Source organism: Scophthalmus maximus, chromosome 1 (assembly GCF_022379125.1).
Source record: "Scophthalmus maximus strain ysfricsl-2021 chromosome 1, ASM2237912v1, whole genome shotgun sequence".
Classification (NCBI taxonomy): Eukaryota; Metazoa; Chordata; class Actinopteri; order Pleuronectiformes; family Scophthalmidae; genus Scophthalmus; species Scophthalmus maximus.
This window is the reverse complement of record NC_061515.1, coordinates 22,433,865-22,459,457: the sequence shown is the minus strand read 5'-3', so window position 1 is coordinate 22,459,457 and position 25,593 is coordinate 22,433,865. Positions and strand designations below refer to the sequence as shown.

General features: G+C 45.0%; 1 protein-coding gene across 1 annotated transcript; it reads left to right on the top strand.

The window, feature by feature from the left end:
• The first annotated feature begins 6,552 nt into the window (after window positions 1-6,552).
• LOC118310314 (fibronectin type III domain-containing protein 4-like) lies at window positions 6,553-23,648 on the top strand. The gene is made up of 7 exons (XM_047335400.1): window positions 6,553-7,309; window positions 16,245-16,360; window positions 18,594-18,695; window positions 19,790-19,892; window positions 20,058-20,147; window positions 20,598-20,764; window positions 21,781-23,648. Exons 1-7 carry the CDS (start codon window positions 7,219-7,221, stop codon window positions 21,820-21,822), a joined length of 711 nt encoding a protein of 236 aa, XP_047191356.1. The 5' UTR covers window positions 6,553-7,218; the 3' UTR covers window positions 21,823-23,648.
• The last annotated feature ends 1,945 nt before the right edge of the window (window positions 23,649-25,593 follow it).

The following is a 25,593-nucleotide window of genomic DNA, read 5'->3' as shown; positions in this document are numbered from 1 at the left end:
AGTGGGTCGATATTTGTGGTTTGGAGTGAAATGTTTGTGTAATGTCGGTGATGCCTTCACCTTTCATCTAGCACCATCATCAGGTGTAACATTCTCACCTCTCACTATCTGTCTATAGCTTTATATTTATCCTGTGCAATATGTATGTATGGTTTGTGTGTATGTATACATGTACATATGCGTATACGTGTGTATATATATTTATTTTGTTTACTGCACAGCAATACAACACTGTACTTATTAGTCATATTTTCACACAATCCACTGCACGTTTGATCCTCTTTTTCACTTAGCCAATCACTTGCACTCTTTGTATATGATGAATATCTCTTTTTTTAACAATCTTGTGTACAGTTGGTTTCTTTTTTTTATTGTATATTCTTTTGGTATATCTCATTATCTACCTCTTCCCTGATGCCTTTGACTCTCACTGCTGCTGCACCGAGTGAATTTTCTCCGGTGTGGGATTAGTAAAGTCTTATCTTACGACGGATGTTCCACATGAACATGCTGCCATTTTGTTGGTTCTATGATTTCGGTTTCGGTGTGTATTACTACACCTTGAAATGGTTTGAGTCCCCAGCTGCATGCTGTCAAGTCACCGGAGGGTTAGTTAGACCTTCTCCCTTTTTAAATCCCCTTCTTATGATTTACAGCCTGTTTTATGTTGACAAATCCACAGAGAAATGATGCTGCGTATGAACAGTGAAGTGGTTAGGCCTTTACGAGACCAGCCTCTTCCACTGGACGTGTGTGCTCGGCCGGAGAGGAAGACGTGATCTGAAGTTTGGTTGACTCATAATCTTGTGCTCGCCAAAGGGACAAATAATGTTCTGCGGGCTGCTAGCTCCCCTCGGTGGACGGAGCCGGCACGCAGAGCCCTTCGGTTTCTTGTAATGTCTTAGTATGTGGAGGTATGACAGCAAAACTTCAGCAGGACTGCAAACGTACAATGGTGTAACATCTAAAAGTTCACCAAAAGCATGTCAACAATCAACTAAAGACAATAAAGCCGGTGACAGAATTTATTATTGTTGCAATCAGGATTCAGATCTGATGAAACGTGTGTTCAAAAGTGCTTATTAAGTTTTCAATGACATGTGAAGGTTTACTTTTGAGCCAAACTGAAAATAAATCCTATTCAAAAAATGTTTAAGTTAAAATTCAAATATTGAAAAACCAAAAGTCAGCTTGGAATGAGTCAGTTAATAAAAATCAGTCTCACGCTTAATCCCTTTCGCTCTGCATCATGACTCACGGACAACTTCTTTATTCAGAGCAAAATGCATTTGCATACTGCGGTAAACAAGGAAGTCAAAACTTTGCTGGATTTTGGCAGACGAGTCCTCCTGGGAGCAGAGAGGAAGTGTACAGTGGAACTTGAACAATAAAGCAACATGCAGCTCTCATAAACTGATCTTTTCGGTGCTAATCATCGCCACTTTTGAATTTGAATGTGTGCAACATGTAGTCTGAAAGAAAAAACCTTTGGGCTGCTGGCAAGTCGGTGGATGAGAGGGGTTCAATTTTATTTCGTATCAATTTGCACATTTTGTACTGCTTATACAGTCAAAATGTGGAAAAGCCCTGCTAAAGTTATTCAAATGGAAGGCATTGCTTTATCGGCTGCCCGCATGCCGCTCTCCATTTTCGAGGAAGCAGAGAAATCCTACTCTCCCCTCGATGATTTAGGGGCATCCTGAGGCGTGCCCAGGCCAGGTGGGATATCCAAACCCTTCCGGCATGTTCTTCACTCTTCATCTTGCTTTCTGTCCCTCCCAGATGCCCTTCAAAAAACCAACCGCCACAGGGCGGCGTCCTGGAGGCTCAGAGCAGATGTCTGAGCCATCTCTGCTGACACCAGAAAACATCCGCTCATGCGTCTGGATAATTTATGTCATTTCGCAGATCTGTGAGATTTTATTAAAACAAAGCTGTAAAGCTTCTTGACTGCTTCGGTATGTGAGGAAGTAAAGATTTGACTGATCAGCGGGCGGGGGGGGGGGGGGGGGGGGGGGGTTGGAAACGCCTTCGATAAACACATTACATATAGTTTGATTCCATATTTTGAGATGGTAAAAGACGGAAACTTATCCTGCCTGAATACTTTGGAAGAGTGTGTGGCACATACACAGTTTTAAATGTGGCTCCAGCTTTTCGTCTTTATCAGACATGCAAAGCAGAGCAACTTTTGTCTGGATGCTCAGAGTATGTAACGCTTACATTTCAACATGCAGAAAAAAAAAACTTGCCCTTTAGTTCATCCATTTAAAGTAAAAGCAATTTGCCACAAGAAAATCCGAACCCAAAAATTGTGAGCTGCCTTTCATCTTGAATCAATGTTAAATGTCAGGGATGTCAAACTGTGAGTTTTGCAGGTAAAGTAACTGGTGCTTCAAAGATTAATGATGGGTGAAAAGTTGTCAGAGGCACTGCTGCGAAGCAGGTGCTTTATTAAACTGGTATTTTAGTTTGACACCATATAGGGTTTCTGGGGTAAAGGGCTGGCTTCTGCCATAGAAAAGGCTTTTGACGATCGTATGCAGCCGTGTTGTTTCTTTAATTGATTTATTTTTACCATCCGAGGTCGATATTCTCTAACTGTTTGGTATCTACCTGGCTCCCACGGCCCAATTATTAAGTTAATATTCTGAGAAGATATTTAGCAACAAGAGAATGATTCGCTCTTGTTTGCTTTGTATTGAAAAAATCTATATGAACCTCACTATAGTTAATGGGAATTGGTGTTCTTGTTTTAACTGCTGCTCTTTCTCCAGTTACAGTTAAAGGCTGCTACACTTCAGTGACATACAGTAATATGAATGTAATACAAGTTTATTTGTTTGTTCCTCTTACACCTGTTTGAATTTTGGCATGAATACTTTTTACTTGTCATTGTTTAGGACACAGTTTTTGCGATTGGACAGGGGATTTTTTGCGACGGAGGTACTAGGTGTTGAGAGACTGCTTCATTGTGCTGGTCGACCTCTGAGCCTGGCGGCGACCTGTGTGGGACTGCAAAAATGGCCGCACCCGGGAATCTGGGCTCACTGGAGGAGAAGTCAGCCAAAAAAACAGTATGGGGAAGTTCATCTTGGTGAAATGCAGCAGTTTAAAGAAAAGCTTGGTGCTGGAGAGGTCCTCGGGATAAAGAACCATACGATGGCCCATTGGGGACGGTCCAGATCTGCTGTTGGTTGAGTTTCATCTCAGTCAATATATTGACAATGAGCAGTTTATATACATATTTTCTGGTCCTGATGTCCTGGAGCTCTTTTCCTGTTATTAATTCACAACACAAACTTGCCTAGCATATCCCTTAAAACGACATTCACCAAGCCTTGAAACACTGCTGGAGCATTAGTTAGGCCGAAAGGCATGACTAGGTACTCGAAATGCCCCAGCAGAGTGTTTAAAGCCATCTTTCATTCATCCCCCTCACGGATCCGAACCAGGTGGTAGGCGTTGCGAAGGTCCAGCTTCGTGAATATGGAGCCGCCTGGAGAGACTCGAATGTAGAACTCATGAGGGGCGTTGCTCAGGACATAGAGTCGTTCGTCCACCAACCCGAAGGTGGGCGGCTCGATCCCACCTCCCGCCAGTACATATGCCGTTGTGTCCTTGGGCAAGACACTTAACCCTAACTTGCCTCTGACAGCTCTTCCGACAGTGCATGAATGAGTATGAATGTGACAGAAAAATGCGTGGTAAATAGCAGCGCTGTATGAATGTGTGTGAATGGGTGAATGTGACTTTCCTGTAAAGCGCTTTGAGTGGTCTATATGAATAGAAAAGCGCTATATTAATACAGTCCATTAGTCCATTTACTTGTTTTTAACAGTGATGTCATTCAAACCTCTGAAATCAATGCATGGGCGGAGAGTCCCATCCTTCTTGTCCACAAAGAAGAATCCAGCTCCAAGTGAGGAGGATGATGGGCGAATTATGCCTGCAGCTAGAGACCCGTTAATGTATTCCTCCATGGCTCCCTGCTCCGGTCTAGACAGGCTGTACAGACAGCTATGGGGATGAGTAGCACCAGACAGTAGGTCGATAGCACAGTCGTAAGGACTGTGCTATTGTTGTTTGCTGAATACCTCCCCGATGTCATGATAGACAGCGGGAACAAGGGACAGGTCAGGAGGTTCCGGACTGGACTCCTGGCTGGAAACAGACAGGGGCAAGGCAGATTGCAGGCAACTAGCATGGCAAGCGGGGCTCCAGTTAGTTATCTTAGCTGACGTCCAATCAATATTAGGATTGTGTTTAACAAGCCAGGAGTGACCCAAAACAAGTGGAATGGAGAGAGAAATCAGATCATCCAGAGTAGCAGGTTCTGGATGTGACACAAGTTCATCTTTTTACCGTTCGCTCAGTCCATGAACAAACACGGATAGCAACGCCGCTTCATTCCACCCACTCTCAGCAACCAGAGTACGAAACTCAATGGAATACTCGGCCACACTCTGCGACCCCTGGCGAAGAGAAAACAGTCTCCTGGCTGCATCCTTTCCTTGAACTGGATGGTCAAACACTTTACTCATCTCCTGAGTGAAGTTGGCGTAGGTGGAAGTAACCGGATCCTGTCTCCTCCAGTGAACAGAGGCCCACTCCAATGCTTCTCCTCGCAACAGGCTAATCAGGTAAGCTATCTTAGTTTTCTCAGTAGAATACATCAGGGGCTGCAGATCGAAAACCGGGCCACATTGCAAGAGAAAAGTCTTACATTGACCCAAATGTCCATCATACCTCTCAGGTGGAGAAACCCATGGTTCACCTTTCGGAATTGCGGCGGAAGGTGGGGATCCCAGCGCTGAAGGAGCTGCTTGAGGGACAGTCTGAATATCAGTCAGATGTGCAGTAAGCTGGTTAAGTCCTACCATGATTTCCTGGAGAGCTTGGCTGTGCTGCTCAAGGATTGCTCCCTGTGCGGAGACAGCATGACGCACCGGCTCCAGATCCGATGAGTCCATCTTGGCCGGATTGTTCTGTCACGGGGGGCTTGGGGAACAGAACTCAAGCGCAGACTGGAGCAGGTGAAAAAGAGTCCTATTTTTTTGCAGCAGTGAGTGTGGGACGGCAGTGGGGGTGCAGGGTCCGAAGATGGCTGGGCTGGCAGAGGGGTTGCTGGGCTGTGTTCCTCAGTGCGGCTGTAGACTGGATGTGCCAGTGCGTGGCGTGGCTATTGGCAGCAGAGGATTCCAAAGGTGGGTTATGCCATGTACTGGTTTAGACCCAAGCGCGAGACACACGTAGCTATGTTGGGAATCAGCTTTATTGTTCACAAACTGCCGGCGGGCAGACAACGCCGATGGAACTTTCCCGGTGGATGACACCAACCAGGAAATCGTCAGTACACAGGCAAGGCTCGGGGTCGGGTGCAGAAGCCAAAGGTCTTTACCGGGATCGAGGCGAGACGGGAAGGTCGGGGGCAGCAGGAAGAGGTCTTCTCCGGGGTTCAGGCGAAGCGGGGAAACCAGGGACAAAGGCAGGGTCTTAACCAGGGCTGAGACGATACGGGGAGGTCGGGGCCAGAACCAGAGTCGATACGGGGAGATCCGTCCGTGGGTTATCGCTGGAAAGTCTGACACAGAGTACAAAGAACAATCTGGCGGTGAGTGACTGAGTGAGAGGAGGTCATATAGGGACCTGATTGGTGATGAGCTGCAGCTGCGGGGCCAGGTGAGGTGCTGAGGTGGGTGGAGCTGATTGCTCGTGCGGCACCAAGGTGAGCTGACTGTGACAGAGATCCTCCAGTTAGTACGTCAAAGAACGGAGCCGACAGGTAAGTACAAAAACAGGAAACTAGACTTGATACACATCTCAAAGGCTGGCGGAATGGCATACTCAATGGTAAGCAACAATCCGGCAGGGAGAGGAAAGGTGTGGGGAGAGTGTCCGCACACTGTGGAACCTGAAGACGGAAACACAGAAGGACAAAACACATTCACACACACACACACACACACACCAGACTGTCACCGTGCGGAAGTCCCGGCAGGCGGGGGCGTGACAAATTCCCCTTATTCATTTATCTATGAGTTCATTAAGTGGTCAAACAGCCCTTTTGGAGAGACGAATTAGAGACACTATACGTCGTGCTTGGAGAGGATTTTCCAAAATCTGGCAACACACACACACACACACGCACACACATACACACACGAAAATAAAGATTTTAATTGATCTAGAAAATTGTAACTAATTGGTAAACGAATCCATTCATTAGCCTGCAAGGATGTTAGACCTGTAGATGGCGCCTTATCAACAAGTGATGCCTTGCTCGATCTGATTATCACAAATCAACTGTTGATCACTGACGGCATGATGCAGGTAATCCAGTGATGAAAGCAGCACCGTCTTCCTCCTCCTCCTCCTCCTCCTCCTCTCCTTCATCCTCCTCCTCCTTCATCCCCAATTCCTCTGTGTAGTGACGGGATTTGAAGCACCGCGCACACTCCCTGTGTTTCTGCGCGTGTTTCTGTGCGTGTGTGTGTGTGTGTGTGTGTGTTTGGCTGGAGGAGTTACTACCGAGCTTCTCCCCCAGACAGACATTTTCTGATCCTCCAGTCTTCCCACAATCTGTCATATTAGACCATAGCTGCCTCTCTGGATGAGACGGACCGAACATTGTGCGCCCTCAAGCGTCCACGGTCGCCTCAACACAAGCCCGTTGTCTTCTTTTTTATATATATAGGTTATATTATTTATTCTCCCCCCCCCCCTCCTTCATTGAGATGACAGCAGACCCGCCTGAGCGCTGCCTGCGGCGCCGACGCGCCGTCTCTCCAGCTGACATTTGACGCAGAGCAGCGACGCACACGCACGCAGAGCCGGGGACAAGCGTCGGAGGAGGAGGGGGGGTCCAACTACCTGTTTGCTTCCCCGGGCTCATGCGGGATTCCTCCTTTTCATGGAAACAACAGACTGAAGATGTGAGAAATGTCGCTTCATTTCCATCCAGCCGAGGCTCGTTGAATCCACCCACTGATCCACTTTGCGCAAGTTAGGACATAAAGAGCGGCGCGGCGCGTGTGCTGAGATTGCGCCTGCGCTCCGGGGGAAGATGAAGGTGAAGGGTGCCGGGGAAGCGGCGGCGAGCCTGCGGGGGAACTCGCAGTGAATCGCGGCAGAGTTGAGGAGGAGGAGGAGGAGGAGAAGGTGCTGAAGAGCCAGAGAGGTGTGTGTGTGTGTGTGTGTGCGCGCGCGCAGAAGGCGATGACCGCGTCTCCTCACCTGGACCTCGGGCTGCTGCTGCTGCTGCAGCTGCTCCTGGGCTGCCTGCAGACACCAGGGATGGTCGGAGCAAGTGAGTCTCCATTTTCTTTATAGTTTGCGTTTCATCACGTTTACTCTAAGTCTGCTCTTCTTGCATCTGAGATGAGTTCATAAACAGTGTTTGGATGAGAAATGGGTGCAAACGGATTGTGTTCAGTTAAAGCTCATTCCTTAGCACCACATGCAAAACATTTTTTGAATTCAATATGCCAACATGAGCATGCATGCAGTAGAAAAATCCCCAAACTCATCAGATTTGTCAACGAGGCAAATAAAGTACATGAAACCTCTGCTAGTTCTCTGCAGTGATGTCAAGAAGAGGCCAAACACAAGCTGACTGATGCAAACTATAGGGAAGATGATTCAAATGCAACAGGAATAACAAATACTGTACCATGTATACTGTATCAGTAAAAAATATCCGTCCGCTCTTTTGCTGTGATAAGGTTTTTGCCAAATTTTAAAACTAGAATGGACAAATAAGTATGTTTTGGACAAAAGAAAGGGGAGAAATTATCCTTATCTGTTTACGAGAGCATCAATGACAATGTTCTACTTCATTTTGGATGAAAAAGGAATCTGTTTCCAGCGCAACCGTCTCTCTTTCTCTCTCTCTCTCTCTCTTTCTCTCTCTCTCTCTCTCTCTCTTCTTGTGCGTTGATCTTCAAACTGCTGCTCGTCCAGTCACGTTCATTTTAAATTGCAGAGTCGTTGAATGCAAAAAACTTCGTGTCACATCTGTGTACAGTAATAGGCTCCACGACGCAGAGTCCTGTCAGTGCAGGGTTTTGACTGTTTCACTCAGCGCAAACATCACGTGGCCTCGACGAGGAGGAGGGGGAATAGGCTCAGACAGAAGGGGATTCTGTCCGACTCTTTGGAACAAGAACATTTAAAGCGAAAGAATGCACGCCACACTGATTTCACGAGGCTACTCCAAACAAGTTACTCGAGTGCTTTTCTGAGGTGAGCCATTTCGTCAAGGTGCCTCAGATGGGTACATGACAGCAGCACGGCTTCATGTTTACATACTGCCCCGTCTGTTGAGGAGTGGGCATGTTGTTGTTGCTCTATTGACGCCTTATATTTCAACTAGACAAACAGCTGTTGTAAAACTGTCAAAACCTTAATTGAGTGTCTATCAGGGGATTAGAATTCCAAAGCAATACCCCCCCACTCTCTGGACTCTTTAATTAGCTTTATGCACTGGCAAATAAATCATCCGAAACCATCCTACCCCCTGCACCTTTTTTTTACACGAGCTGTTTTCTGTACGCCGGCCTTATTGGCAGACAAAAATCCAACGTGCGTCTCTTTTCTTTGGCCGGGCTCCGAGAGAGCGGCCCATCTATATTTACGAGATATTGACCTGGCCGGCGAGTTGTGTGCATTCTGTATTTGCCCGCGTGGCCCCTTCGCCCGCTCTGCACGCTCGTGTCTTGTTCCGCAGCTCCGTCAACCACGCTGCTTCCTGCTGCCAGGATTTTCTTTTTATTCATGACACGCAATCTTAAATCATGAAATCACCGTCAAAAGAAACTGCAGGACAAACGGATGGATGCACAGAGCCGTTCACGATGCAGTGATTTCTCGATTGTAAAAGATTGACTCATGAATATGGATGCAGCAGCAGCATAGTGGCGTGTGCCACGTGGTGATAAGGTCACGTGCTTCTGTATCATTTATAAACTTGGAAAATGTCTTTTTAGGACTATAACTGCTCAACTTTTCCAAAATTCTTAATGCATTAACTTTAACATGGGGCATCATCACTTATGATATGGGCTTTGCTGTGCTGGCACTGCAAACTTCTGCAGTGCTGTGAATGGCTTTCAAGTGATGTGCCCGGAATCTCCACCTTTAAGAGTCTAAAAAAATATTCTTTTTGATATTGAAAGTTAAATCCTCGCATTTACAGCACAAGCTGCTGTGGAACGTTCTCAATCGGCGTTTGGAGTTTGCACAGTTGTCAGCGGTAGTTTTCATGTTTGAAGCCGACGCGGATGAGAAGTCGTTAAAATTGAACGCGGACAAATCGCTCAGATGTCTTTTATTGGACGGCAACAGATGGCTAGATGATGGGAAATGAGATTGGTTGGTTTGCGGCTCACGGTGGGCGTCTGAACACATTTTTTGAAACATTTACACGATTGAACACGTTTCCCTGCTACAGTACTTTCTGTGCTGCAGAAAATCTGCGAAATCTGGTGGCTGCTCCCATCCCACTGCTCCCATATTGCAGGCCATGGGACTGAGACCAATTCATTCATTTTCAGCCTGACAAGGATTTCTTTGAAAATAAGCTAAAGGAAGAAAGCTGAACATTTTTCCAGCATGCAGAGGATCATGATAAAAATGCACCAACTGAGCCCACAGGAGATCTTTAAGGAAAAGGAGCAGGGTAAAGTGCTTCTGTATTCATACAGGGAAGAATCTCTCTCTCTCTCTCTCTCTCTCTCTCTCTCTCTCTACTCTCCTGCTCATTGTTGAACGCCATCATTTATTCTCTTAGCTCGCTCTGACTTTCTACAGCACTCTGACGGTTTTTGAGATGATTCCCGCGTCTCTCTCTCTCTCTCCCTCTCCTCCACCTGGGTCGTTTCAAATTTGCAGCATCACTGACCCTTCGGCCGCCGCCGCTCAGAGATTCAGCACAACGTGGATGTGTACACGTAGAAAGGTGACTCTCGACTTTGTTCGGCCAAGGGCGAATGAGAGTTCTCGTCTAATTGCTGACATTTGGGTCCAGTTCAAACAAGGCTGTTGTTAATCTGGCAATGTGGTTGTTAATCAGGAAAATATGATCAGCGACTTTCAGGTGACTCAGAGAAAGTTGAGCAAAAATTGCTGAGGAGGCCTTGAACCGGGGTGTTGTACGGTATGCTGTCGTAGTTCAGGGTATTCATATTTCCGATGCGTACGTTATGTTCGAAAAGACGCCTGGCCCACTGGCGTGGCGTTGCTCCAGTTTTGTTTGATTAGATTAGAAAACTGTATTAATCCCGTATTAGGGAACTCATTTGCCACAACAGACAATACAGACATTTTATTCATAGCACACAACAAATTCACCCACGCATAAATGAATAACACAAATAAAAAAGCCACTTGGGCCTGGTTCAGCAGCTGAAAGGTGCTATGTAGAAATGTTCATTAAAATAAAAAATCTGATCGCTGCTGGGACAAAAGAAAATGAACGCACAGGAGGCGGAGTCGCCGGCAAGGTAAATGAGCACAGCCGGCACTATGAGGGGTCGTCGTCACTGCAATATAGAGGGATCTTTTCAAAAGGGGGGCTGAACAAATTTAGACGAAATTGCTATGAAATGAGCGACGGCCACACTGAGAAAGAAATCGACTGCTGAGAGATGCAAAATGACCACAAAGGGACCTTAAACATCCGAAACAGAGACAATAAAAACACTGCAGACACAAAAGAATTCAATTCAATTGTATTTGTATAGCCCCAAATCACAACATGCATCATCTGACGATACATCGCAATCTTAGAGAAGAAACCCAACAGTTTCCCCACAATGAGCACTTGTCGACCGTGGAGGGGGAAAAAAACAACTTCCCTTTTAACAGGAAGAACCGGACTGTGGGTGGCCGCTTGGGGTGAGAGGAGAGAAATGAGGGGGGGGGAGGAGAGAAGAGAAGAGAGAGGAGAGAGAGAGAACAGTCGTATAACCGTTGTCAGACTGATTCTCATAATGACAATAATAATAATACTGACACTCAAAGAAACACAAAACGACTGCTGTCGGAGGCAAAATGGCCACAAATGACAGATCATTATACGTCCCTTTCAGTTTGTGGGGTCTTTGTAGAAGAGGTGGTGGGGGGCATTTTACGTAGACTGTGCCCCACTGTCTCTCAATCACATCTGTGATCATACTGTATCTGAATCAGCATGCGCGGGGCTGCCGCTGGATCTCCAGCTCCCGCAGACGCTCATCCCATCCGTCACAGGGAGCCATTAGCCAGATGAGGTTGTCAAACTCCATCGGCAAACTGTTGCCGTTATTTACAGTCGGCCCGCCGCGTAAACAACGGCCTTCACAAGGCTTGTTTTTGTTTTTGCGGTGGAGCGTGCGGGCGGCCCCGCCGCTGTGCTGTTGCCATAGGGACCGCAGACAAATGCGTTCATGGACTCGACGATAAGATGTGCAAGTACCTTCCGCCGGGAGCTTTGGGTCTCGTCAAACCACTGCCTGTGTGTGCATCTGGGATTTTTCTGAGCAAAAGGAAAAACAGATTCATGAGGAATTTCTCACAAATGAACACGTCCTGGCCGTCCCCCATTTGTTTACATTTGTGCTAAGAGCGTGATGAGTGTTTTTAATCTTTGAAATGATTGGGCGGCCTGTTCCCAGTGCAGCTTCCTTTTCTAGAAAACAGGTGTTCAGAGACAAAAAGATGAATCACAGTTTCTCAAAAAATGTCGAAATGAAATAGAATAGGGAGACATTCTTGAGTAACTTGTGTCTCTCTTTGGATCAGTTTGTTTGGCATGCGGTGTTGCTTGTTGCAGTCTTTTTTTCCCCAGAAACGCTCATAAAAAACAACTGGACACTTGACAGTGACATGATTTACAGACCGTAACAACAGTTTACGCTGTTTTTACGGAAAAAAACAGAGCACCACATTGGTGGGTCTCTAAAACAGCCCCACGCGTTTCATCAAGGGATCATTCTCTGGACCCATGGATGAACGGTTCCATGGGTCCGTCGGGATTTCATACTGTACATACAGAGATTCCTCACATTATTGTATGGTTTAATTAAAGACCACTAATATATCCTCAAACAGCTCACACTTGATTATTACTTAGACGAGTTTTCTGTGTTTGTAGTCGGTTTAGTGGCGACTGGAGCCATAGAACCTGCAGAACATATTGCTCGTTACCATGTTTGATTTTCTATATTTTGTATATATCAGCTACAGTATATGGGGAGCAGTTGTTAATTGGCCCAGCTCTATTTTTATGGAAAAATGCAAAGATGTCGAGTAAATATTTATTGTAAACCGGTAGGGCTAGACGATGATGGCCAAAAATGTGAAGATACATTTTCAATATTGATGACTATCACGATAACACGTCACATTAACATTTAATTTTAAAGACTAAGTGAAGGTTGTGGGTTTTAAGCTTTTTCTTTATGGACAGAGAATGATGCTCTGAGGTAGAACATTAATATCCAATTATTTATCATAACTCCTCACCATGCCTGCACAATGCGTAAGCAATATATGGATATGCATTGGACTTTTGCTATATTGCTAGTGATGAGAATAACATTGAGGCATTTATTAATATCGTGTTATCGCCCAGCCCGATAAAATGATAACATTTATCGAATGTACACCTCTGAAAATTGGCTCATCATAAATGAATGGGCATAAATGGATAAATTGCCTCAAACTGGTCCACAACATGAAGGACAACCAAAGGCACGCTGGAACAACGTGTCCGTATGCTTTTACGTCCACCTGAACTACTATATTTCATCATTTAATCAATATCCACACGCTTCTCTACTCCTCCTACTGCCCATTTTCCCTACACCCTTTCTCCATCGCCCGCTATTTTTTGACCACTCCCTCCATCATTGATCTGTCCCCCCATCCCTCCAGTCCATCAATCTCACTTTGCCCTCCCTGCGTTTTTTTCCTCTCAAAACCAAAAGAAGGAAAAATCCACTCGTCATCTCTTGCTCCGTGTTCTCCCCCCCCCCCCCCCCCCCCCCACCCCATCTCCATCTCTCCCTCCTCCATCTTCCTGACTCTTATCTATGCCGCACCCTCTTATCTCCCGCCCTCGCGCGCATGTAATGCAATTGCAGAAGTCCCTTCACCGTGTGTTCACTCCATCGCAGCCCTGGTTGGATTAAAGCGGTTGGGATTTAGCCGCCGTAATGTGATGGGAGTTTGGGGGGGGGGGGTTTCTTGGCGGAGATGAGGGAACATGGTTTTTCACTGTGTTTGTGTAGCTGGAGGATGGGATTTCTGTGCATGTCCTACACTCTGTTCCCTGTTTAAAGGGAAAAAAATCTCCATGTGTACCAAAAGTATGTGGCCACATGATTATGGGAAACAGTTTAGGGAGGTCCTTTTCCTCTTTTAACCTGCCAATGCCCCCCTGTGAGGACATCCAGCTCCATAATGAAATTGTATTTATGTTTTTCAGCTTTTCAGATACTGAAACACAATCTACCAGGAATGTGCCACCGTACAAATCGGACGGCCCAACGGCCTACAGTAGAGCCTTGTGCTGGATGTCATTTCATTTTATCCATCCGGGACATCATCCTAAATAAAAACTAAACTTTTTTCCCACACCAGAGCAGATGGGCCTTATCGCAGACTCTGTGGAGTCGTCTGACGGTGATCAAGAAAACGAAAAAATGCTGTCAGGTCCTGTGAATCAAAGAGGAAGAGTTCCTTCTGCAGCTGCTTTTAAACTTAGACCCTTGGCCAGTTCTTACGCCCACAGGATCAAGCAATAGACCAGAATGCATTGCAGCCGCATGACTGGTTGGGCTGAGACACAAATGTTGTCCTTTTTCTCTTTTGAAAAAAACAACAACAACCCACTCTTACCTTTCCTGCTCTTGCTATGCTGATTCATTCAACAACGCCTACACGCGCGGTGGATGCATCGGGGTCCTTTAATGACTGTGACTGTGGAGCGGTCTTGGCAGACACAGCGTGTCGGGGGGGGGTATCTTGTTTGCCGGAGATAGAGCTCGACATTCACAGTCATACTCCACAGAACCTGACCGGATGCTTTCACTTTGGATTTGGACTGTGTGTGTATGTATATCTCTCTCTCTCTCTCTATATATATATATATATATATATATGTATGTATTTATTTTTCCATTTGTAGAGTTGTTGTCACTGCTGCCACCTCCACTGGCCTGGAAAGCAGGTTTCTTTGTCTCTACAGCCAAGAAGAGGTGGTTTGTATCCTGTTTAATATCTGCAGTCATTAAAATAATAATTGGTGAAATCCCTCAGGACTAATGTCACTCGTCACCACAACTGCACCAGCGAGCACCAACTTTAGCTGGACCCTTTCCTTTATATTTCATGTGGGAACAGTACATACAGTTTGAAGACATTTTTTGGTGTTGGCCAAAGCATGCTACTACAACCTCTGCGTTCGTCGCACACTGACGCCAAAAGTTGGTGGTTACAAGACTCCAAACTAATGTGAAATTGTTAGAATCGTGATTAAATCTAAGGGATATACGTATTGTGTCAGCTGTAACACCTGACCACCATCTGTTGTGACTGAGAAACACAGTGAACTGAAAGTACAAATGGTTTCATCAAAGTTTTGTCCTCAATTTAATGTCCGCTTTTTTTAGCCTTGATGCCCTAATTGGCTGCAGTTATTCTTGTATATTTTTTTAAACGCTCAATCACACAGAGCGACACACACACACACACACACGCTTTTCCAGTGGCAACATGTTAATTGCTTTTTGCCGCAGCCAGAGAACTTGTCAAGTGCTATTCTCGCCCCGGCGCTAAAGAAGGAGAGGTTGTGAAATGGACTGAACTCATCGATAGCTCCCGCCCGGCAGTATAAATCCAGCTACTGATTCCATTAGATGTTTCATCATCATCATCATCATCATCATCGTCATGAAGAGGATGAAGGAGGCCTGGTCCTTTCTTTCTTTCTTCCTTTTTCAATCTTTTTCAGTTTTTCTTACTTCTCTCTGTCTCTTCTTCTTTGACAGTCTTTCGTCGCTTCTTTGTCCCTTTCTCTTCCAGATGTTTTTATCTTGCTTGGAAGTCTGTGCCTTCCAGCTCCCTTGTTCTTTCTACGTTTCTACATCGCTTTAGTTCTTCTGTTCGCCGCATAGACCCCCCCCCCCCCCCGTGTAGGTTGCCTATTTTACTGATGACTTAGAGAATTGGAAAAAAAACTCTCACACTGTCTTAGCGAACACTTTAGGTTTCCCCAGGATTTCAACCTGCCTCCAGGGAATCATTACCGGGAGTCCCTTAAGTGTGCAAATACTGTGTGTGTGTGTGTGTGTGTGTGTGTGTGTGTGTGTGTGTGTGTGTGTGTGTGTGTGTGTGTGTGTGTGTGTGTGTGTGTGTGTGTGTGTGTGTGCGTGTCACGCATTAACATTTGAGCTGTTTCGCTGATACTTCAATCCAAAGGGGATCACAGTGACAGGGGAAATGGGGAAGTCATCCCCACCAATGTCTTGCTCAAGGTCACTTGGACAGGCTGCTGATGGAAACTCGCTGACAAAAAAAACTAAACCAAAAAACATGGGCCTGATGGAGTATCTGCGTGGATGTTTGTTCTTTCATTCAGGACGTCCAGGTCGAGTGCAGGACACTAAGGACAGGGGGGAGGGATTTGTATATAAGCCAGGGAATACCAACTTTCCTTTTTGTTTTCCACAGGAAAGAAAGTGAAGTGAAATGTCATTAGTTCAGGTTACAAGTTTCGTCCTCACTCGCATTGAATCAAAAACAGCTTTTGTCTTTTAAAGAATATTGTTATTTACGTAGTAAAGTGAAAAGTGTTTGTGTGGAGGTTATTGCTGGTAGATTGAAAAGTCCTAAACAAGTAACGTGCACAGGGGGAAAGTATAGCACCATTAACAAAGCTGAGAGAGATGGTACAACTTTAGAACAGCCTTCGGGAGAGGCCAGGGGGGCTGTTCCGCATTATTAATGTAGGTGTAATCATCTTTAATGTATTGTTTTGCCTGAGAGAGATGAGGGTGCAAATCTCCTCTAACGTTCTCTCTCTCAGAACGAAGTAACAGATCGTTGATGCTCTGACATCAAGATTTGACTTTTAAGATGGTTTCCACAATGACGTGGAACATCATTGTACTAGAACTTGATCTCAGAAACAATATACGCACGACTAATATCTAGCGTGTGTGTGTGTGTGTGTGTGTGTGTGTGTGTGTGTGTGTCAACAGCTGTGCCAGCAGCCCCTGTGAATGTATCGGTGACCCAGCTCCGGGCACACTCGGCCATGGTGACCTGGAACGTCCCGCAGGGAGACACTGTCATCGGATACGCCATCTCACAGCAGGTACAGTGCAGCTGCCCTGCGTCATCCGTGTGATGTACGTGTGTGTGTGTGTGTGTGTGTGTGCGTGTGTGTGTGTGTGAATATTTACTACGCATGGCAACTGAGCTCAAAGATCAATTTTTTTCTTAAATGATTTAATCCACAAAGAGACGGGGAAAAAAAGCAATTTCTCAGCCTCCTCATTAGACGTAGCCGGTCTGCCCCATGTGTAGTTTACCCTGGTCCAGCCTTTTCTCCCTCTGCTCTCATTTGGTTCCAGGCCAATTACTTTTTCAGGGATACAAATTGGAGGGATTTTAAATTAGGAATCAATAATGCCCGGAGAACGTGGCTCGCTGCCGAGTCCTGGGCCAGAAAATGTCTTGTATTTTTCATGCTGACTCATGTTATGGTTTTCTTTTCTTTTTAATTTTATGTCTGTTTTTATCTCTGAAGGAGTTTTTTTTCCCCTGCTGTTGTCTGCAGGGTTTTTTTTTTTTTTAAATTGCTGCATCATTCACAAGGCCACTCGACAGTCAGCATTTTGCTCCGAGACACTTTCAGTCCCCAACGGTTTGGAAGTGAAAATGCCAGACCGATTAGCTCATGAACGTCAGACTTGAAAACCTTCAAGGCTTCAAATCTCCTTTTACAAAGGTTTTCATCCAAAGCATTCAATTAGCGAGAAAAAGCAGACATAGGTTGAAAATGGTTGGATTCAGATAACAATCTGGTTGAGGTTTGCGGCGACCACCCGGTCACATATTCAATTGTTACTTATGTTACTCCTAACTATCATGTTTGACATGTTCGAGTTCACTCAATCATCAAATAATGGTCCTCGTCATTTGTTCTAATTAGCTGTCCAGATCGAGTGTCCCAGAATGCATCACCGTCATAGACGTTTTCGCATTAATTCGGCTCAACGTTTTTTCGCCACGTCTTGCTTCGTCTCGCGTCTCCTGAAGAAGCCAAGGCTGCAAAAATTTCGCTCGGGCCTGTTCTAAATCAGTCGTTACCGCCCAGCAGTTTTTTTTCATTTTTTTTGGCAGAGGGAGGAACAGACATTAGCTGAGCTCTGAGTGAGAGTTGTCTCCATTAGTGGAAATGATTTGGCCCGGGGACTCGTTTCACATGAGGAAGATTCACAGGCGATGCCAAAGAACCCTTAACTTTATTTATTTTCTTCTTCTTTTTTTTCCCCCCTCTTTTAAGTCGCCTCACATCTCAGGAGCCCATCAACCATCGTGGCATTTTCTAGAAAACAAGAGGACGTAAAACGCTTTCTGCCACGACCTCAGAAATCCTTCCTCAAATATTAATAGGGGAGGTGATGGGAGCAGGTAGACGCAGGGGGCATCTGCACGCGAGGTTTTATCTACTGAGCTCTTTACTGTTGGTCATCAAAAGTCGCTTCTGGATAACGGGTACAAAAGGGCAAATAATTTTTTTTTTTAAATATCCAAGAAACGCAGTTCTATAAAAGCTCAATCAAGCTCATCTTCAGCTTTTAACAATAAGCAGCAGAGGTGTGGGGCTTTCGGCCTGCGCGTGATTCCAATCCGCCGCTCTGGGAGATTATATTTTCTCGTACAGTATCTTCTGAGTAACAAGCTGAGCCGCGTGCTCGCGAAGGAGAAACAGGACGGGCGAATGTGCTCAAAGAGTCGCCTCACTCATCTGAAGTAGTTCCAAATCCCAGAGCGCTGGGCTTGCAGAGAATCACACATTATGCAAGAGCACTCACACACACACACACACACGCACACACAATTCAAGATTGAACATCTGAAACTCCTAATAATCCTTACTTCTCATCCATAAATCCCAAACTGTGACGAATACAAGGTTAATTGATGTGGGTTGGACGCTGATGAAACAAATCCAATGCTGAGCCTGCAGATTGTAAAGTGTCTGCGTTCAAACTGTACAGTCGCCGCGTTCTGCTGATTTGTCTGCTGCTGCCGACCTCGAAACTTCGTCTGTCCCCGTCGACTCCACTCCGCTCGGTCACTGCAGCGGAAACATTTCACTGAGGCGTGACGTGTCCACACGCAAGACGTCACATGGCAAACACAATGATCAATACCGAAGATTTGATTTGAATTACATGGCCCTGATTGGTTTGAGCCGGGATTCGGACCCAGAACCTTCTTGCTGTGAGGCGAAAGTGCTAACCACGACACCACCGTGCAGCCCCACCCAGATGTCTCATGTCCTTTTTCGTGTGTTTGCACGTGTGCCCGGTCTCCAGAGGCAGGACGGCCTGATGCAGCGCTCCATCCGAGAGGTGAACACGTCCAGCCACTGGTGTGTGCTGTGGGACCTGGACGAGGACACGCACTACAGCGTCCAGGTGACATTGCACGCAAAATGCAATTTTTTTTAAAAATATAGTCCACATTGTAGTTGTTGTCGTCCCCCCCCCCCCCCTGAAAGTCACAGTATGACTTGAACCTGCAGTGATAACTTTGCTAAGATCCATCCACTGAAGAAGCCCACGAGGATGTGATTGAAAGCTCTGGAAACTTTTTTGGGGAAAAAAATTGCCAACAAAAAGGTGCAAATGAGATGAAGATATCTAATCGAGGGAGTTCATTGATATTAAATGGCATTGTACAAATGGACTTCCAACTTTATTAACCTCCCCTCGGCGTGTAGTGATCACATCACTGCACTGGCAACACTTTCTTTATGGCACATATTTATTATGTTATTAAGTTATTACAGTTCAGTGTCGCTTAACTGAAAAGCTGCTCTCTGAAGGAGTTTGTAATGTGACTCCATAATCATTCATGACTCCATGAAACTTTTTATAATCCAATACGTACTGATTTTGTCCTTCGGCTGGAGGACTCTGGGATGAATGTGCCCGTCAGCAAGCGGACGTCCCCGCGGAAGTGTCAGCGAACAAAAGTGCAGAGGGAGGCTCGAATTTGACCTCTGACCTCCCTGTAGATGGAAGCAAAATGAAAAAAGAAAAAAAAAGGAGTCTTGTTAAGAGTTAAAAATCGTTATCCAGAGTGAGTGGACAGTTTACCTTCTGTATCGTACTCACTTCTGCCTTGGTGACTTATTTTCCCAGAGGCACTTGCATATCGCCAGAGGGGGAAACGAGCTGCATTCAACCTGCTAGAAATGTCTGTCGTCGAGAAAAAAAAATCACCATCAAACTGCAATGTCTTTCTGTCGTTTCTAATGGATTTTATTTATCTTTCTGAGTCCGCTCCTGTCGTTCGCCGCGCCGTTCGTCCTCCAGCGACGATCCAGGACTGCAGCCAAAAGCAAAAAAACCCCACCATTTGCTCGCTGAATACACCCTCGCAAGCCAGTTAAAGACAGGCGGGGAACGTTTCAAATACGCCTCCATTAGTATTTCCTTCAAAATACGAGTCATTTATTTATGTTTCATCCTATTTTTTGTTGTTGTTGTTGTTGTTGTGGATTCAGGTGCAGTCTGTCGGGCCACATGGTGACAGCCCGCCCAGCCGTGCCGTCCACTTCAGAACTCTGGAGAGAAGTGACCATTATCCGGCCGGAGTCCTGGACCAACGTAAATGCACACAAACACACAAGAGATTAATTGATAGCCTTCCTCCCTAGTATTCTGCCATAAGTGCACACACACACACACGTTACCGTGCACGTTGGTGCCACTGGCATGATTTTGGTCATTTTGGTGACGTGTGACGGGCGCCGACTGTTCACTTGTCCTCAGATGAGCCGGCGATGGAAGGTCTGGGCATGACTCCCCAGCTGCAGACAGGGGAGCTGCTCATCATCACCACCGTGCTGCTGCTGTGGGCGGGTCAGTCGGCATGTGTGTGTCTGCTTCACTGTGTGTGATGAGAAATGAACACCGCCCTTCCTACATTAGGGCAAGACTCAAAGATTAATAGAGACTGTGTCTTTTGTGGTAATTCCCGCCGTCTTTTTGTTGTTTTGTGTGTATGTTGTGTCTTTTTTGTAGCTGTTTTTTGTCTCTGTGGTCGTTTTGTGTGTCTTTGTGGTCATGTTGTGTGTATCTGTGATTTGTTTTGTTTCTTTGTTGTAATTGTGGCTTTTTTGTCTATCGTTTTATGTTGTTTTGTGTCGTTTCCATCGTTTTGTGTCGTTTCATGTTGTGTTCTGTCTCTTCCCCGCTCCGAAGAGACACCAAGCGGTTCAGTCATCCGTCCATGGGTACAGTACAGTATTCAGAAAGGTCGTTGAGGACGCTGTTCCTTCTTCTTTCATGTGTCCGTCTTTGCTCTTTCAGCCGTCATCGCCCTGTTCTGCCGACAGTACGACATCATCAAAGACAACGACTCCAGCAGCGCCAAGGAGAAAACCAAGAGGCCGCTGGTCCGCGCCACTCCGTCCTACTACAACGCTTCAGCCGGCAGCTCGCCCGTCTACCACAACGGAGCCGTGCGCAGCAGCAGGGTGATTCATTTCTCCTCCAGCCGCCGAACGTCATCTCTTTCTTTCTGCCTGCACCACTTCTCTATAATGCACAATCCCTCTCCGCTGCCAGGAATACTTTGTTTCCTCTAAAGGGCCTTTTTTTTGTGGTTGCATCAGAGATCTCCTAGCAACCAGAGCCACTGCTATCAAGGCTAAATATAAAACCCGCTCGGCTGGAAGCGGAGAGCTAGCTGCAAACGCTCGTCGTCGTGCATCTATTCATGTTCAGTAAAAGAATGAGCAGTCTGACACGGTTGATCCGTCGCAAGCGAAGATGTGTATGATCACCTGACAGCGAGCTCGAGCACCAAGCCGGCATCATGCAAACACACCATCAGTCAAACACACGACTGTGATGAAAGCTTTTAAAATCAAAGATGCAGATACCGAGAGTTAAAATAGTCTTATTCCCAATGATGTCACGTTTTTGCACATTTCTTTTGGTTGCAGTGATGATGCAGGTCTAGATTTAAAATTGACCTATTTCTGATTTGGTAGTATTCTGTTACATTGAAATATTGTAGATGGCTTGTGAATAATTGTGAACATACATACTGACACATTTGCAAACTTGTTTCTCCGCGGACATTTTTGTAAAGCCCGTTGTTTCGGTAGCCACAGCAAATCAATCCATCCTCCCCGCAGTCACTCATTTCTTATTTCTGACGGGGGGGTTTTTCATCTAAGACACATACGACGCAATAAAGTGAGCACTTGAACTGAGTGTGACCCGAGTCCGTTGGGACGCAGAGGATTTGTCACACACGAGGGGAACGTTGCCATTGATTAGTCGATAAATCTTTTCGTCAGGACGTTAGGTATGGAGTTCATCAGACCACGTGGCGGCACTGTGCATGTGAACGTGACCCCGCCAGCGCCCTCCCGGAGGGTTTCTGAGTCACGTTCACGCATGTGACCCTCTCGTCTCTTCCTGTTTATGACCCACGCGTTTGTGCACACAGCTCCGTCTCACCGCTGTCTTCTCTCCCTCCCAGCTCCACAGAGCCTCCTCCTCCATCAGCATCATTAGAGTCTGAGTCGGGACGGTGGCGTTAAGACTCGCTGCACCAGGACGGGGTGTGGAGCGGACGATTTATAGACCTGCTGGATACGAGACTGTAACTCATTGTAAAATATGGAGAAAGTGAGAGGCACTGCCATTCAAATGGAATTTCATATCTCACGGAGGTGCTGCGGGGAGGAAGTGGGTGGCTACTGCTCTCTGGTGGCAGAAGACGGCCGCATCAACGCATCATGGGAACGGCAGCAGTGGGACTTTCCCTGTAAAATATATTTATATTTTCCACTAATTTCCTGCTGAAGAAAAAACATTTTCTTCTATCTGAACTCAAAAGACCACATGTGAGTATTTTTCCAGCACGTCGGCCATGTCCTGTTCGCCTCAGAGGAACGGATCCAACGTGTGACTTCTATAACTCTGTGAATTATAGATATTTTTTTCAATTCATAATCAATAATTGATACTAACATCAAATAGGGTGTATTATATGTAATTAAAATATGTATATATATATATATATAGATATATATATAGTGGGGGCAGTTGCATTGAACTTTTGAATGTATGTGACAACGACGTTTGAGGCTGAAAACGTGCAGAACTCACACTGTAAACTTTCATAAGCAGTTTAATTCAAACGTGATACAATGTCTTTTTTTGGTTAATGTCATTGACCTAACTTTATTGGCTGAATATGATATCATGATCGTGATGTTGTGGAGTGCAGCTTTAATTATTACCTTTATAATACCTGTAAGAATTAGATTGTAGCCATTATTATTATAATTAGTTATTAGTTAAGCTAATTAGAGGAGGGGCTGATTTACAAAAAAAAAAAAAGCGGGGCAGTTAATCTCAACATGCAATAAGTGAAAAGTTGATTATGAAGTGGACTCGTGGATTGGTTGATTATTATAATGGAAGATGTGATATTTTTGTAAATTTTTTCATGACACGTGAATGAGGATTTTTCAAGGCACTTGATTTTTTTTTCTTTGGAAAAATCTGCAAAATGTGAATTTGTTTGATAGCTTGAAGGGCGAGGACCTGTATTATCATTATTATTTTTTTATTTTTTTACACTGCGTCGTTTCTGTTGTTTGCGGTTCAATTGTCGACCAATAGCCTTTCATCGTGTATCAGAGGGGATCAAGAGTCTGCTTCGCATTTCTTAATCTCTGCATTCAGTTTCAATAAACATGAGAGACAACGATGGTGGTATGACAGTATCAAACGCGTACACACAGACTATGCTGACACCTGCACATGTATATGCGCATTATATTAAATATTCTCTAGTAAATAATTAGTAATTGGAGAAAAAAATGTGACGTACATGTTATCAATACCACCATTTGTGTCTGGGTTGAAAGCATTACGCAGCTGTATTTTTTGATTTTTATATATATATATTTTTTTATGTGTAATGACATGTGTGACAGTTTGTGTTGTGGTCAACAGATGGCGCCTGGGCTCTATCAGAGGCAGGTTGTGTCCTGTGAAAGGAGATCAGTCAAAGAAAGATGTAAGAACTGTACATGCACAGAAAGCAGAGCAGTTCTTGAGACAAAGGTTCGGATTAAATCATCTGTAAATTCCCACAATATTGAACTGAGCCAGTGCAGACGGAGTGTGAAACGGATCTTTGTTACGAATATTTGCTCGCACAGCCGTGAAGTGTGCTGCATTGGCTACTGTAAATTCAGAAAACTCACTGCTTTACATTGATATTTATAAATAAATATCAAAAAAACTGTACAATTCATCTCGGCAGTCATTGGAGATGGTTTCCTCTGTCACACTGAATATAATTTAAGGAAATTAAATACATTTATTAAAGGATTTCAATTTTCTGGGGCAAATATTGTGCATCTTACGCTCAATATTTGACAGATTCAGTTGTTACTTTGCAGAGTATTATTCACCAGGCTCATGTCCGTGGAACTGCAAATGCAATGGGTCAGCATGAAAGCATAACACATTTTTTTTATTTTCAAAAAGGCATGAATATATATTCTGATTGATTTGAATAAAGGCAAATGTCGCCTCCCACCCCTCAGGGTTTCCTGGGTCAGAGGTCGCAGGTGGAAAAAAATCCAGGTTATGTAATAGAAAAATGGTTTCTGCTGTATTTTCCCTTTTGTTTTTGTCCCTCCATTGCTTCATGCATTGGTTTGGGGGGGGCAAAAGGCACGAAAGTGGAGGAATCCTCAGCGAGGGGTGAGGTAAAGGGCAGGTCAGCCTCCCCGACAGACTGAAATACCACAGCTTGCCCGGGGCTCGTCATTGTCTCTTGATGCTCGCGGGGCTGTGAGGGGGGGCCGGGGGTAACATTGAAGGAAAGATGGAGAGCTGCTGCAGCCAGCAAGAAGCCACCGGTGGGAACAAGATCGATCGAGTGCTTTTGAGTGAATTTCTGATGTTGAGCCATCAGATTCCCCTTTGAAGGAGACGTTGAGAAAAACCGCGGAGCGCGTCTCCCAGGTACCAGAGGATCTCATTCGGAGTTAATGAGATTTTAATCCGACGTATATGACGGCGCCCTCCACGGTGACATTTAAACAAGTCATTACGCGGTGATGGGTGAGAAACCAGGAGCATGGCAGGTTGGCAAAATGCGACCATGTGTCCTGTCCAAAAAACACGTTGACTCCATAGTACTGCCATGAAGTTTTTCATTGAAGTAGTCAAACAGCAGGAATGCAGGATAGGATAGGATAGTTTAGTATAGACGTTCAAAATGTCATTGCATAGCAAGGCATACAAATGTCAGGTAAATGTCATGGTATAGAACTGCATATAAATAAAGACTGAAAGTAAAAACTTTACACCAAAAAAACTCATTACGTGAATCTGGATAGTCTGAGATCCACATGCATACTGTACATAAAGCATCCTCTGCTAATCCACCCCTCAAGAACATTTTACCCATGGGACCCTGAGTATGGCATTTTTAAATGTTAGATCTCTTTTAAAATAGAACATTTCTTATCAATTATTAAAAACAATATTGACTATGTGTTTGTTTTTTTAACTCAACACTGATGAACCAGCTACACTCACTGAAGCCTCACCACCAAACTCCAATTTTTGATACTCCTCCGGGAAAGATTAAACAAAAAAAAGGTGGTTCCACATAAATCCTCTGCTACTCGTCATTTGAATACCACTCCGTTATTTTTTAGCAGCCCTCCTATATCGCGTATGACAGTTTACAGACCAACCAAACAATGTACCGCTTTTCAGATTTAGTGTCAATTATCCACACCAATTACAAGAGGACTATTATGATCATATGAACACTGACAAATAGCTTTGAAACATACCAGTTGGGTTTCCGCTCCGATCACAGTACAGAGACAGCACTCGTCAAAATTGTCAACGACCTCAGGTACATTTATGGATCTGAATAAAACCTCAGTAATAGAACCACTTGGCCGGGTTCAAATCCTTGATCATTGTCAAGGCTGACATCTGAAGGAAAGAGTCACAATCCTGAAGAAATAGAACTGAAGGTATGAGTGATAATGCGGACATTAATCCAATCTGTCTGAAGCTCAAAGTCTTTTCTGAAGCCCAAAGCCTCAAGTGAAGGCTCAACAGAGTCTGAAAGATAAAATGAAAGAATCGCTCAGGCTGTTTGAGAAACATAATTTGAATATATTGAGGTGAAGGATTTATATGTGTAACAATCAGATTTAAGACCTCAGTATTCAAGGAAATAGACCTTGTCTGTGACTGGTTGAGTTGTTCAGAACAAGTCTGGCGTTTTGAGGTCTTGGGTTTG

What these genes read in the sequence shown, in the direction of transcription:
- LOC118310314 (XM_047335400.1), top strand. Translation starts at nt 7,219, where the DNA reads ATGACCGCGTCTCCTCACCTGGACCTCGGGCTGCTGCTGCTGCTGCAG. An exon ending in ACACGCACTACAGCGTCCAG is followed by an intron (nt 18,696 to 19,789) that starts GTGACATTGCAC and finishes TTGTGGATTCAG; the next exon opens with GTGCAGTCTGTCGGGCCACA. An exon ending in GGCCGGAGTCCTGGACCAAC is followed by an intron (nt 19,893 to 20,057) that starts GTAAATGCACAC and finishes ACTTGTCCTCAG; the next exon opens with ATGAGCCGGCGATGGAAGGT.